A 14925-nucleotide genomic window follows, 5' to 3' on the forward strand; every position below is an offset into this window, starting at 1 on the left:
CAGGGAGAGCAAACATAACTAGGCTTGGGAGGATTCGATTTTCATCAGTATATATGTCAGTAAACGTTGATTTCATCATATAAACACAAACTGACAAAAAATGCTTCCATTGATGATAATCAAAAATTACAGATAGGCAAAGTAAGAGAAATGCTGATTCTGAATTTTTCAGAGTTTGATTTGAGGCTATTGACTTTGTATATTTGGACATGTGAGGTGAGCACTTTGTGTTTTACCACTTACAAAGCTTTACATTTTTGAAAATCAGCCTCTACTGTCATTAAATAATTATTGTCTGGCCAGCCCCGTCATTGCCTGATATCCCCATGATGTCCCCATAATGTCCCGCAACTGTGAAACTTTAAGTAGATAAAAATAGAAAAAAAATGCTTAAAAATAAATATTGATATTATCTGTCAAAATTAAAAAATGAATTTTGCCAAGCCTAATTAGAAATAAGGCTATGAATTGGTCACAGAGACCATGATTTTAAGAGATGTCTGCTTTGGTTCAACCCCAGGCAGCAGGGCTGGGCCTTGGTATTGGGCGTCAGCTCCATTTCCATGATTTATTGTTTATTGCCCACGTCATGTCTGAGACTTTTAATAAAAATACCTGTGCCAAAATTCTAGCCTTAATTATAAACAATTAACATTGTACCAAGATTGCTCCTCAGTGGCCGTTCTCATGGCACTGTTTTCCCTTGTCGTCATAACAATAGGCTCTTCTTTCCGAGGACTGCTGTGTAGAGGAAAATGGGAATCAGGACCCTGCACTCTCCTGCCCCTGTGGTAGTCCCTACACAATGTGTCTTCTGTGGCCCTGTCTGCCTGGATCTCAGAAATGACTCTGCTTGTTCTTTACAGGTAATTGATGATAATGAAAGGAGGTACAAATCAATACGTGTGCGCAAACCTCCTAAAACCAAGCCATTGACCTGTGGCTCCCATTATACTGTATCCAGCACATCAAGGGTAGAGATAACACCTGAGGTGAGTGGAAAATTATCTTCTGTGCTTCAGTGAAGGCCTAAAAATATCAGGGCCCTCTCCTGAAGTCATCATTGCAACTTAGTCATGGCACTAGGGGGCGCTGTGCTGCGGGGAGCAGGGTGGGAGGTATAGTAGGGGGCGCTCTCCCCTCACAGTCCGTGCTGGCCCCAGCGCCCCTGTATAGTGCTGCAGGATATGGTGCTCAAGGAATTTTGCAGCAACGTTTGGATGCACTGGAGGAGAGAGGTGAGGAAGTTTCGATAATCAAGGCAAGAGATGACTGAAGCTTGGAGCTAGGTTCTACTGGTAACTGGGATATCCTTTGCACTGTTGATTCCCAGCTCTGCTGGCTCTGGCAGGGTCACCCCTAATGGAGCACCTTGTCTTCACTGCAGGAGCTGGAGTTCTGTTATGTAGATCCCCAGGATGAACATCCATACATGGAGATTTACACCCAGGGCTTTGTGGACAGACTGGACCTCAGCTTGGTGAACCAAAGTGATAAGCAACTGATCTGGAAAGCCTTTTTGAGACCAGGTAGGTTCAGCTCAGCAGAAGATCTTGGCAGGGGTGAGAGGTTTGTGTAAGACAACCCCTCTCGGCACTTTCTGATGATGGTCAGTGCAAAACTCAGGTGCAGACCAAAGCGGGGGGTGGGGGGGATGCATCCCAGCCGTGTCCTATTGTGATGGACTTGGAGCTGCCTTGTAATATTGTATTGATACAGTATGGTGGCTTGGTTATTGTGGTGTTTGCTGAAACCATATATTGACTTAAAGTATCAGAGGGGTAGCCGTGTTAGTCTGTATCCATAAAAACAACAAGGAGTCTGGTGGCACCTTTAAGACTAACAAATTTATTTTAAAAACCCACATGCTTCTGAAGAAGTGGGTTTTTTACCCACGAAAGCTTATGCACAAATAAATCTGTTAGTCTTTAAGGTGCCACCGGACTTCTCCTCGTTGTTTTTATATATTGACTTAGTTTATCCAGGAAAGGCACTCAGGTAGAGGAGGATGGCTCCTGAAAACTACTTCTCAGCAAACACTTAACGACTTCAAAGGCACAACTGTTAGCTTCGATAATACTGGCTATGTCAAGAGCTGAGCCTATCAGACCAGATTACACAGAATAGCCTTTGCCCTGCAAAGAGAGGAGAACACAGACCCTGGAAGGTTCAAAGAGAGACATTCTCTCAGGAGGAGAGTGAGAGGTAAACAGAGACCCCAGGGTCTGCTGGGGTTGTCTGGAGAAGTTAGGCCTGCCTAGGTAACCATTATGGGTTAGTAGGACTCTAGGTAAAAGACAGAGACAATGTGGGTGAGGTAATATCTACTATTGGACCAAGTTGTCTTGTTGAAAGAGACATGCTTCTGAGGTAAAATAGACATGCCTGTAGGCTACACGTAGTTTTAAAATCCTTTTCAGTGAAACTTTCGTTCCTACTAAATAAACAAACAGTACTTTTGTTTTAAGAAAACAACAAGGAGTCCGGTGGCATCTTAAAGACTAACAGATTTATTTGGGCATAAGCTTTCGTGGGTAAAAAAACACTTTTTTTACTCACGAAAGCTTATGCCCAGATAAATCTGTTAGTCTTTAAGGTGCCACCGGACTCCGCACTGTTTTTGTGGATACAGACGAACACAGCTACCCCTCTGATACTTGTTTTAAGAAGACTCTCTGGTCGCTATAAACCATGAGTCATAGGCTCCTGAAGGGAAGCCCAGCAGGGCAATAATGGTGGAGACATAGGGTGCTGTAGACCAGGGCCTGGCCTAAGCATGGAAGGATCACATGATTCCATCCCAAGAAAGGTGAAGGCACAAGCCCTAAGAAGGATGCACTGAGCAGCCAGAAAGGGGACAGAGGTGCAGCTAGCCCTGAAACTGTGACTTCTACAAACCTAAAGGAACAGGAGCTAGCGTTTAGGTGAGAGAGGTGCTCTGTTTTGAGCAGCCAGTTGCACAATATCAAAGTTTATAAATTTTGTCCTGGACCATTTCCAGAGAAATCTTGAGAAGCTCAGGCATCCTGTTGAAAAGCTCTGGAAAAGCTTTAAAATCATCCAGTCGTTGCTACTGACAAGACAACTGCCGCTTCCGGGGATGATCATAGAAATGTAGGGCTGGAAGGAACCTTGAGAAGTGATAACGTCCAGCCCCCCTGCACTGAAACAGGGCCCAGGAATCCTAGACCATCCCTGACAGGTTCATCCAACCTGTTCTTAAAAACCTCCAGTGACGGGGATTCCACAGACTCCCTCGGAAGCCTATCCTAGAGCTTAACTACCCTTAGAGTTAGAAATTGTTTCCTCATATCTAACCTAAATCTGCCTTGCTACAGATTAAGCCCATTACTTCTTGTCCTACCTTCAGTGGACATGGAGAACAATTGATCCCTGTCCGCTTTATAACAGCCTCTAACATATTTCAAGACTGTTGTCAGTCCCCCCACCTCCTTTTCTCAAGACTAGACGTGCCCAGTTTTTTTTAACCTTTCCTAACAGCTCAGGTTTTGTTGCTCTCCTTTGGACTCTTTTCAATTTGTTCACATGTTTCCTAAAGTGCAGCACCCAGAATTGGACACAGGGCTCCAGCGGAGGCCTCACAAGGCCAAGTAGAGTGGGACAATTACCTCCTGTATCTTACAGATGGCATTCTGGTTAATATGCCCCGGCATGCTTTTTTGCAACTGCACCACATTGTTGACTCAAATTCAATTTGTAAGAACTTAAGAACGGTCCATCTAGCCCAATATTCTGTCTTCTGACCATGGCTAGTGCCAGATGTTTCAAAGGGAATAAACAGAACAGCAATTATCAGGTGATCCATCCCCTGTTGTCCAGTCCCAGCATCAGGCAGTCAGAGGCTTAGGGACACCCAGTCACATCCCTGACCATCTTGGCTAATAACCATTGATAGACCTATCCTCCATGAACTTATCAAATTCTTTTTTGAACCCAGTTTGAACCCTAGTTTTGGCCTTCACAACAACATCCCCGGGCAAGGAGTTCCACAGGGTTGACTGTGCGTTGCATGAAGAAGTATTTCCTTTTGTTTGTTTTAAACCTGTTATTAATTTCATTGGGTGACTCCTGGTTCTTGTGTTATGTGAAGGGCTAAAAAAAAACTTCCTTATTCACTTTCTCCACAATATTTATAATTTTATAGACCTCTATCATATCCCCCCTTAGTCGTCTCTTTTCTAAGATGAGTAATTCCAGTCTTTTTAATCTCCCCTCGGATGGAAGCTGTTCCATACCCCTAATCATTTTTGTTGCCCTTCTCTGTACTTTTTCCAATTTTAATATATCTTTTTTGAGATGGGGTGACCAGAACTGCATGCAGTGTTCCAGGTGTTGGCATAATGTGGATTTATATAGTGGCATTATGATATTTTCTGTCTTCTTTTCTCTCTCTCTTCTAATGGTTCCTAACGTTCTGTTCACTTTTTTGACTGCCTCTGCACATTGAGCAGATGTTTTCAGAGAACTCTCCACAAGGAACCCCTGATCTCTTTCTTGGGTGAGAAGAAGTAATTGAGAGCCCATCACTTTGTTTGTATAATTGGAATTATGTTTTCCAATGTGCATTACTTTGCTTTTATCAACACTGAATTTCATCTGCCATTTTGTTGTTTTCATCTGCCTTCCACACAGTTTGGTGAGATCCCTTTGTAATTTTTTGCAGCGACCTTTGGACTCCCTGAGTAATTTTGCATCATTTGCAAACTTTGCCACCTCACTGTTTACCCCTTTTTCCAGATCATTTATGAATATGTTGAATAGCACTGGTCCCAGTACAGATCCCAGGGGGACACCACTATTTACCTCTCTCCATTCTGAAAACTGACCATTTATACCTACCCTTTGTTTCCTATCCTTTAACCAGTTTACTGATCCATGTTATCCCACGACGGCTTACTCTGCTTAAGAGCCTTTGGTGAGGGAACTTGTCAAAGGCTTTCTGAAAATCTAAGTGCACTATATCCACTGGATCCCCCTTGTCCACATGCTTTTTGCCCCCTCAAAGAATTCTAGTAGAGTGGTGAGGCATGATTTCTCTTTACAAAAACCATGTTGACTGTTCCTCAACAAATCGTGTTCATCTGTGTGTCTGATAATTCTGTTCTTTACTGTAGTTTCAACCAATTTGCCTGGTATTGAAGATATTCATCCATCTGACTCCTACGTGCTAACAGCATACAAATACTAAAATGGGGGAAATACACTGAAATTGGGTGTCCCCGCAAGGCATTACTATGTTTGTGGTACAATGGATTTCACACATCATTTCTAAAACTTACTGTGGTGCTGAGTGATGCTAATGGCTGCCATCAGGGGTGCAGGACCATCAGAGACCATTGGGGCAGCTAAGCATTTGCCTTCTTACCTAATAGCAGGAGCAACTGAGAATGTTTTGTAGCGCAGACGGGAGCTTGCAGGGCAAACCCATTATTATTCGTTGTGTTGCCTGAGACCCACAGTCATGGCCCAGAACCCAATTGTGCTAGGTGCAGTACATTAATTTATAGGTGTATTAAGGAAGTGCCGAGGAGCCCTATTCAGGGACCAGGACTGCACTGTGCTAGGTGTTGTCCCTGTCCCAAAGCGCTGACACTCTGAGTTGGAAGCCGACCTGGTGCTGGATGTTCAGGGGTCGTAGTGAGTTAGCCATTAGAGAGGCAGTTGCGGGGTGACCCTGTAAAGAAGCAGAGGCAGACGAGCCAGCTGCTTATTGGGCACCAGGCTGAGTGTCTGGTTGGGGATGTCTGCTAAAGCCCATGAATTGTACGTTCCTCCTGCTGGTCAGGGAAGCAGGACGCGGTGTCTGTTTCTGGGAATAAAGAGATGACAGGAAAAATAAACCGGACTTCTATCACTGATCACTCAACCAAACTGAAACTACCCTGCAGGGCCCAAAATTACAGCTTTCTGCTCAGCCAAAGGACCAACAGTATTACAGACATTTACAATGCACTGAGCTTATCATCCTGGACTGGGCATTTGACGTATCAATAATAATAACCAGACACTAAACGCCTGAAGCAATAGCTGTGTGTGCTTGTCATCTTGAGATCACTTATTGCTGTTTTAATTACAATACATGCGTTGTTACAGTGGGTTTGTTCGTAGATTTCTTGAAAAAGTAGTAAGGAAAAAGATTTAAAAAACCCGAGCCTAGCGGACACCTTGGGCACAGTTATCGGTGACATAATGCTGTTGTACAGAGACATGTCACTGGGTGCACACGGCAACTTGCACTCACCAGATGCCAGAGCAGTGTGTGTGAGAGGGAGTGTGTTAAGTGTGTAAATTTCTGCTATTTGATGTTCTGTGGGGGGGACACAGAGCAGCGGTCTAAGAACACAGGCATTGCCACACCCGTTGAGTCTGATATCTGGGTACAGTCTCTGACCGTGGCCAGTAACAGATCCTTCAGGGGAATCTGAATAACTCATTAACTGGTGTATCATTCTCTCAACTGTAACGATAATCACACTGCCATGGCTTAGCCAATCAGATCTGCAAGTGCCTGTGTGGTGTGAGGCGAGCAGAGTAAACAGAAAATTATGATAAAAAGTTTGTTTCACTCTTCTTTCCTCCTCCCTTCCAGGTGACATTGAGCACCGTTCACCATCAACAGAACACCACACAGGTCAGTTCATCTCCCCTGATATACAGAGGCCTCATTTTAGTAGGACAGAAATTACAGAAGAAAAAAGACATAGCGAGTCAGTGGCAGAACCAGGACTCCTACCCACCCCCCATACTGTAACCACTAGGCAGTACTTCTGCCCCGATCCAGGATTCTAATTCAGAGCAGGTGCAGGGAGTGGGTGGACATCAAGTTGTGTGTGTGGGGGGCGGAGGGGGATTCTGACAGGAAAGAAGAGAGGCTTGGGCATTGGAAGCTATTCCAGCGAGGAGGGGAAGACAGTCAAGGTAACTGAGTTAGGGAGGTCTCTGTGGGAGGGGACAGCAGCGGCGTGGGGAGGGGTGAGCAAAGGGGAGCCACACAGACTTGACCGGTGGCTGTGAGACACCGAGTGCAGAGCCGAGAGCATGGGGATTGAGGGGAGATACCAAGGATTACTGGTAGATGCAGGATGGGAGGGAGAGAGCCAGGGAGGAAAGAGAGCGGGGAATGGTACCTGGGTGGGGAGTGGCTGGACCATACTTTGCTGGCCCATGTTCTAGGAGGTGGCACAGGGAAGACAATGAGAGATCGCCTCCTGGACACCCTGAAAAACCTCCGAAAGGGAGAGCTGAAGGAGTTCAAGAGCAAACTGACTGACATTGAGCTGGAGGAGGGATACACCCATATACATCAATGTGACCTAGAGAAAGCAGAGCCTGTGGAGATCACCGACCTACTGATCCGTCGCTATAAAGAGCACTATGGGGTGAAGGTGACCCTGATGGTGCTGAACGCCATCAACCAGAGAGACCTGGCAGAGAGACTTCGCAGGGCAACAAGGGCTAGTCAGGAATGAGCCGGGGGGGAAGATCAGCCTCCCCTCTACAGGGGATCCCACTGTGTCTCCATCTCTGCATCCTCCCTTGTCATAAATAGAGGGGAAGGGTAGCAACCTTTATGTATGCACAAGCATAAAATCCCTCCTTGTCAGCTATACTGACTTGCCTTACCTGTAAGGGGTTAAGCAGTTCAAATAACCGAGTTGGCACCTGACAAGAAGGACCAGTGAGGAAAGAAAATACTTTCAAATCTGGGGGGGAAGGATTTGGTTGTTGGTCTCTTTTTTTGTTCGCTCTCCAGATGGAGGGAGAAGCCAAGCAGGTATAACATCTCTTGAAAATATACCTGTAATAATCCATCTAAAACCACAGAAATTGTAAGTAGGGCAAGGAAATGCATTAGGTTATCTTTTGTTTTGGCTTGTGAATTTTCCTATGCTAAGAGGTAGTTTTATTCCTGTTTTTGTAACTGTGAAGCTGAGCCTAAAGGGGAATCCTCTGTGTTTAAAATTTTTTTATTAACCTGTAAAGTTACCTTCCATCCTGATTTTGCAGGTGTGATTCTTTTATTTTTTTCTTTATAAATAAAGTTCTTCTTTTAAAAACCTGATTGATTTCAGTGTCCTGAAGACAAAGGGTCTGGTCTGTGCTCACATTGTTAAGGCATTTGGTTGGTATATTATTCTCAAGCCTCCACAGGAAAGGGGGTGAAGGGGTTTTGGGGGGATAGGGATTCCAAGTGACCATTCCCTGAATTTTTGTGTAAATCACTTGATGGTGGCAGCGATACCGTCCAAGGACAAGGAAGGATTTGTGCCTTGGGGAAGTTTTAACCTAAGCTGGTAGAAATAAGCTTGGGGGTCTTTCTTGCGGGTCCCCACATCTGTACCCCAGAGTTCAGAGTGTGTGTGGGGGAACCTTGACATCCCTGGTCTCCCCATTCTAAACACAATCCCAGCCAGGATCAGAGGATAAACTCCTCTCTCTTCATAAATTGGAGCCCCTGGGAACTGGATACAAACCCAATTCCTTTCCAAGTTCAAATTTTTCTGACCCTTCAGGCTCAGATTTCACTTTAACACCCTGCAGAGCTACTAGTTGTTAGGATATAGATATTCAGGCCTGTCTGTAAAGGCCTGTACTCTAAGAATTTAGGTGTATTCTTATCACTTGGCTAGTTCTAGAGGTATAAAAGAAAGAATCAAAATCACTGTCTGTCGGTGTAAGGGCCTTTTCTTACTGTGACAGTCTGAGGCCCTGTGCTTAGGCTAAGGCCTTTGGCTAAGCAGCAGAGGCAGCCATAAGCTAGGAAGCGACCGGTCACATCCTCACATTCCAAACTAGTCACATTGAAAGAAGGTGCTATTGGGCTGTTAGGAATACAATCCTGTCCTGATAATGCCTATCACCTCCAGAGAAAGGGAAGTGCCTAGAAAATGTAAAAGGAAACAGCATCCTGTCTGGCACGAACTCACTTATCAATACTGGGATGTGAAATCCTCACTTCTGTATTGTTTTGTCATTATAGTTCCCACTTTGTTATTGTTTGTCTGTATAATCTCTGTCTGGTTCTGTGATTGTTCCTGTCTGCTGTATAATTAATTTTGCTGGGTGTAAAGTAATTAACGTGGTGGGATATAATTGGTTACATAATCATGTTACAATATGTTAGGACTGGTTAGTTAAATTTCAGGAAAATGATTGGTTAAGGTATAGCTAAGCAGAACTCAAGTTTTACTATATAATCTGTAGTCAATGAGGAAGTGAGTGGGCGTGGGTGGGAGGGGGTGAGTGGGTGTGTGAGAGATGGGAACAGGGAATGGGGGTAAGGAAATTGGAATCATGTTTTGCTAAAGGGGGAGATGGGAACAGGGAATGGGAGTGGGGAAACTGGAATCCTGTTTGGCTAAAGGGGGAAATGGGAACAGGGACACAGGTGTAAGGCTCTGTGGTGTCAGAGCTGGGAAGGAGGATACTAAGGAAGGAAACTGGAATCATGCTTGCTGGAAGTTCACCCCAATAAACATCAAATTGTTTGCACCTTTGGACTTCGGGTATTGTTGCTCTCTGTTCATGCGAGAAGGACCAGGGAAGTAAGTGGGTGAAGGAATAAGCCCCCTAACACTAGTGGAATGATAAATAGAGATAAAATGTATTCAGGTAGGAAGAGGGATAATAAAATCAATGACTGATTAAACTGCAAGTTGTAGATGGGAGTGGAGGCTGAAAAGAGTTTAAGGGAAGGGGGAACAGAGAATTAAACAGCAACTACTAAAGTCAGACATTTTAAAATCAGCAGGTCCAGATAACTTGCATCCAAGAATTTTAAAAGAGCTGGCTAAGGAACCCTTGGGAAGTTCCAGAAGACTTGAAGAAAGAGAATGTTGTGCCAGTATTTTAAAAGGGTAAATGGGGTGACCCAAGTAAATATAGGCTGATCAGCCAGACTTCGATCCTGGGCAAGATAATGGTGCTGCTGATATGGGACTTGATAAATAAAAAATTAAATTAAGGTAATAAAATTAATGCTAATCACACTGGGTTTGTGAAATATAGGTCCTGTCGAACTAACTTGATACCTATTTTCATGAGATTACAAGTTTGGCTGGTAAAGGTAATAGTGTAGATGTAAGATACATAGACCTGGTCTACACTACAAAGTTATGTCAACGTAAGTCAGCTTGTTTTGGCTTAGTTTTACATGTGTCCACACCTGCATTTGTCTCCTGCTACCATAGGCACCCAATTTCATTGATGCAATAACACCACCTCCCCAGATGACAGAGCCAGAGCTGACCTATTTCCATTGACATAGTGCTAGTGTAGATACTGCATTACCTATGTTGACTGGAACCATCCTCCAGAAGCTGTCCCACAATGCCCTAGTTCTCCCCATGACAGTGGCCATTCTGGTCACCATTGTGAAATCCATTGTCCAGGGGTCACAGAGAGCAGAAGCCCTCCTCTGTCCCTTTGAAAAACCTCAGAGTCTTTTTGGAAATGCCTTTTCCTGATTGCTCACCTTGACAAGCCCACCTGCTAGCCCACCTTTACAAGCATCCCATCATGCCAGCTCAGCACAAATAGAGCTACTAGCTACGCACTGGCCTGGGCCAGGACAGAAGCCCTGCACCTCCTCGGCCTCAAGGGAGAAGAGGCTGTGCAAGCCCAGCCAAGGAGTGGCAGACATGCCACTTCTACAATGAACTGCACGCCATACTTGGCTGGGAGCCCACCAGCACCCCAAATCGGACCAGGGACACTTTGCAAGAGCTGGCCAATGCACCTCGAGGAAGAGGAGGAGGATGGGGGAGAAGCTGAGGGGAATCCAAAAACTGCTAGGAGCTGCTTGAAACTCTGCCAGAATTGAGCCAGTCCCACCACGCGAGCACAGATGAGCCCGGGGATGAAGGTGAAGGGAGCTCAGGTACGTGTACTGGTGCTTTACTCCTTATAAGCTTGTCCTCCCGTCCCCCGCATTTTGGTGCCTGAAAGCTCCCCTCCCCCCTCTCTACTCCCCTATATAAAAACAGCACCCATCCTTGCATTTAGAGAAGAAAGGCATCAACTTTTTACCCATCACTTTACTTTTAAAAAGAGCACTGGGAACACAATTAGAATTAACGTTCTGGAATGTATTAGAGCTGCCACTTCACTCAACTACTATATGCTTGGAAATGAATTCAAAAAGGTTATCGTAGCAGCCCTAATTACACAGTCCGCAACAGATCACTGGCCTGTGCGCAGAGCGAGGTAGAAAGAAGAGCTGGAGGCGGTGTTCGCTATTTCTTTCTTTTCCTGGTTTTGCTAGGCCTGGGGAACCACAATTCTTTCCGTGTAGAGTACTATGCTCATCTATACAGCGAGGGCCATTTTATCCTTGAGTGATCTCAATGAAACTTCCATGGAGATACTGTGCAATCCTCCACCAAACGTTTAGAGGAATGGAAGCCTTCTTTCTTCCGCCACGATAGGAGAGATTCCCAGGCCACTCAGCATGGGAGGTCCACCGGCACACTGCAGTAAACGGGCTAGCAGCATACAGGTTCGGGTGCTACCAGCAGCTGCATTCTCTGAAGCTTTGGTCACTCTCAGGAGCAAGATATCAGCTAAAATCACGACTGCCTGTGTCGGGGTTCCCTCCCCACTCTGAATTCTGGGGTACAGATGTGAAGACCTGCCTGAAAGACCCCCTACGCTTACATTCCACCAGCTTAGGTTAAAAACTTCCCCAAGGCACAAATTCCTTTCCTTGTCCTTGGATGGTATTGTTGCCACCACCAAGTGATTTAAACAAACATTCAGGGAGGGGCCACTTGGAGCCCTATCCCCCCCCCAAAATATCCCCCCAAGCACCTTTACCCCCTTTAACAAGGTGAGCACAGACCTTGGGTTTTTAGGACACTAAAAACCAATCAGGTTCTTAAAAGAAGAACATTATTATAAAAAACAAAACAAAACAAAAAGTAAAAGAAGCACCTCTGTAAAATCAGGATGGAAGGTAATTTTACAGGGTAATAAAAAGATTTAAAACACAGAGGAACTCCCTCTAGGCTCAACATCAAAATTACAAAACAGGAATAAACCTCCCTCTTGCCATAGGGAAAATTCACAAGCTAAAACAAAAGATAATCTAACACATTTCCTTGCTATTACTTACAATTTCTGTAATTTAGATGTATCATTTCAGTAGGAGCTGGATTACCTGCTTGGTCTCTCTCTTTGTCTCAAGAGGGAACACAAAGAGAGCACACACAAAAACTCCTCCCACCCCGATTTGAAAGTACCTTCTTTCCCCATTGGTCCTTCTGGTCAGGTGCCAACTATGTTAATGGAACTGATTAACCCCTTACAGGTAAGTGATTCTGTACCTCTGGCCAGGAGGGATTTGATGTTACTGCATACATAAATGTTGTTACCCTTCCCTTTATATTTATGACAGCCTGTGAAAATAGTGGCAATATTCAGTTCGTTGCATTTTCCCTATACTCATGCCCAGGGGCTCCCAGCATATAAACCTCCCATGTAATAGGTTCCCATCTTCCCATACTCCTCCGTACTCACTATGGCTTGAGTTGCAGAGGTGCACTGTGATGGGCTGTCCCAAAGCTAAAGTGACAATTTGCATTTTTAAATAAAGATCTTTGTGAGAATATCGTAAGGGAGTTTTGAGGTTTATCTTCCCTCTGCTGCTCTGACTGTAAATCTAATGATGATTCTGTCTGTTTTTATCGGCAGCCTTTGCCATGGTGCCCTTGAGAGGTGCCCCCTCCACGCCCGATGAACACCTGACCCAGCTCATGTGACGAAAGAAGCAGTCCAGGGAGATGTTCCAAGATTCTCCAGTCCACTGCAGCTTGTGACTGGGAACACAGGGATTGGAGGGGGTTGGATGACCAAAAGCTGAGTGAAGGACAAGGATGGAGATGTCGGATGCTGGAGGAGAGGCAAAGGGACTGAGAGGTGCAGCAGGAAGTGCATCAGGACATGAAGGCCAGAACCTGTCTCCAACTACTGAGGCACCTAGGGGCGCGCACCTTTGTTGTAAGGCGTGTGAGAATCCACATGTGTTGTCTTCAAGGATGGCTGAGAGAACAGTATACGTCCCTAGAAGACACAATCTAAACAAACTTCTATCAATGCCCTTAACAGTCAAAAACTCACTCAACTGGTGGGCAATCCTCACGATGTGTGCACGGGAGTTCCCTTCACCCAACCACCCCCATCACTGATATTGACAAAGGATGTAAATGTTGCCAAGGATTATGTAGCTAAATGCTCAAAGATTCCCGACACAGCAGCCTTTCCATCCCCTGGAAAACTCCATGGTTTCTGCTCCTTATACCCCCAGAATAATGAACCGGGGGAAGTGTGTGGGGGGCGGGGAGCACACTCACAATGCAAATATTGCAGGGGGTCTGCCCCCATCTAAACTCATGCATGCGCAGCAGGATGGCGGTGTGCAGAGGTGGCGTTAAATCAGTCTTGGAGCACTGGGAAGTTCCAGAAGACTGGGAGAAAGGAAGGAGATTCCACCACCTCCCTAGGTAACGCATTCCAGTGCTTCACCACCCTCCTAGTGAAAAAGTTTTTCCTAATATCCAACCTAAACCTCCCCCCACTGCAACTTGAGACCATTACTCCTTCTTCTGTCATCTGGTACCACTGAGAACAGTCTAGAGCCATCCTCTTTGGAACCCCCTTTCAGGTAGTTGAAAGCAGCTATCAAATCCCCCCTCATTCTTCTCTTCCGCAGACTAAACAAGCCCAGTTCCCTTAGCCTCTCCTCATAAGTCATGTGTTCCAGTCCCCTAATCATTTTTGTTCCCCTTCGCTGGACTCTTTCCATCCTTCTTGTAGTGTGGGGCCCAAAACTGGACACAGTACTCCAGATGCCTATGCCTAATAGAGGGGAACGATAACGTCCCTTGATCTGCTGGCAATGCTCCTACTTATACAGCCCAAAATATCATTGGCCTTCTTGGCAACAAGGGCACACTGTTGACTCATATCCAGCTTCTCATCCACTGTAACCCCTAGGTCCTTTTCTGCAGAACTGCTGACTAGCCACTCGGTCCCTAGTCTGTAGCAGTGCATGGGATTCTTCCATCCTAAGTGCAGGACTCTGCACTTGTCCTTGTTGAACCTCATCAGATTTCTTTTGGCCCAATTCTCCAATTTGTCTAGGTCCCTCTGTATCCTATCCCTACCCTCCAGCATATCTACCACTCCTCTCAGTTTACTGTCATCTGCAAACTTGCTGAGGGTGAATCCATGCCATCCTCCAGCTCAATGAAGATATTGAACAAAACCGACCCCAGGACTGACCCTTCGGGCACTCCACTTGATACTGGCTGCCAACTAGACACAGAGCCATTGTTCACTACCCATTAAGACTGACAATCTAGCCAGCTTTCTATCCATCCCATGTTATCCCTCAGCCACACACTACAATAGTTCAGACCCCAACACCAATTAGTAGCCATTCCCTCACACTCTTAGCCCCTGTGGCTTCCTAGGCAAGCAGCCACAGATTTGGGGGGTCTCTCCTGTCAATTTCTCACTGAAAGAGAAATTGTTGCTAAATAAGGGATTTTCTAGTGTGTTTTCTTTGTTGACAGGATACACAAGTTTCCTTGAATAAAGGTGGGGAAAACATCATGCCATTGGTAAGTGGTTCTAATGGTTACAAATGTATGCCTTATTTCCAGTCTGAATTTGTTTAGCTTCAACTTGCAGCCATTGGGTCATGTTAGATAATGCTCTCCCCCTGCTAGGCTGAACAGCCCATTATTAAATATTTGTTCCCAATGTAGATACTTATAGACTGTAATCAAGTCACTTCTTAACCTTCTCTTTATTAAGCTAAATAGATTGAACATTAGCAGGCAGGTTGTCTAATACCTTAATCATTCTCATGGATCTTCTCTGAGCCCTTTCCAATATAGCAGC

The 14925-nt window shown here is 45.2% G+C and overlaps 1 protein-coding gene across 1 annotated transcript in view; it reads left to right on the top strand.

Annotated features, from left to right (window-relative positions):
- LOC102932174 overlaps window positions 1-7959 on the top strand; it is a 48249-nt gene extending 40290 nt beyond the window's left edge. Inside the window, exons 15-18 of the mRNA XM_043548985.1 lie at window positions 867-992; window positions 1388-1529; window positions 6611-6652; window positions 7195-7959. Coding sequence (XP_043404920.1) covers window positions 867-992; window positions 1388-1529; window positions 6611-6652; window positions 7195-7490 — 606 coding nt within the window. The 3' untranslated portion in view covers window positions 7491-7959. The remainder of the gene's footprint in view (window positions 1-866; window positions 993-1387; window positions 1530-6610; window positions 6653-7194) is intronic.
- The last annotated feature ends 6966 nt before the right edge of the window (window positions 7960-14925 follow it).

This window comes from Chelonia mydas, chromosome 6 (genome assembly GCF_015237465.2).
Source record: "Chelonia mydas isolate rCheMyd1 chromosome 6, rCheMyd1.pri.v2, whole genome shotgun sequence".
Lineage (NCBI taxonomy): Eukaryota > Metazoa > Chordata > Testudines > Cheloniidae > Chelonia > Chelonia mydas.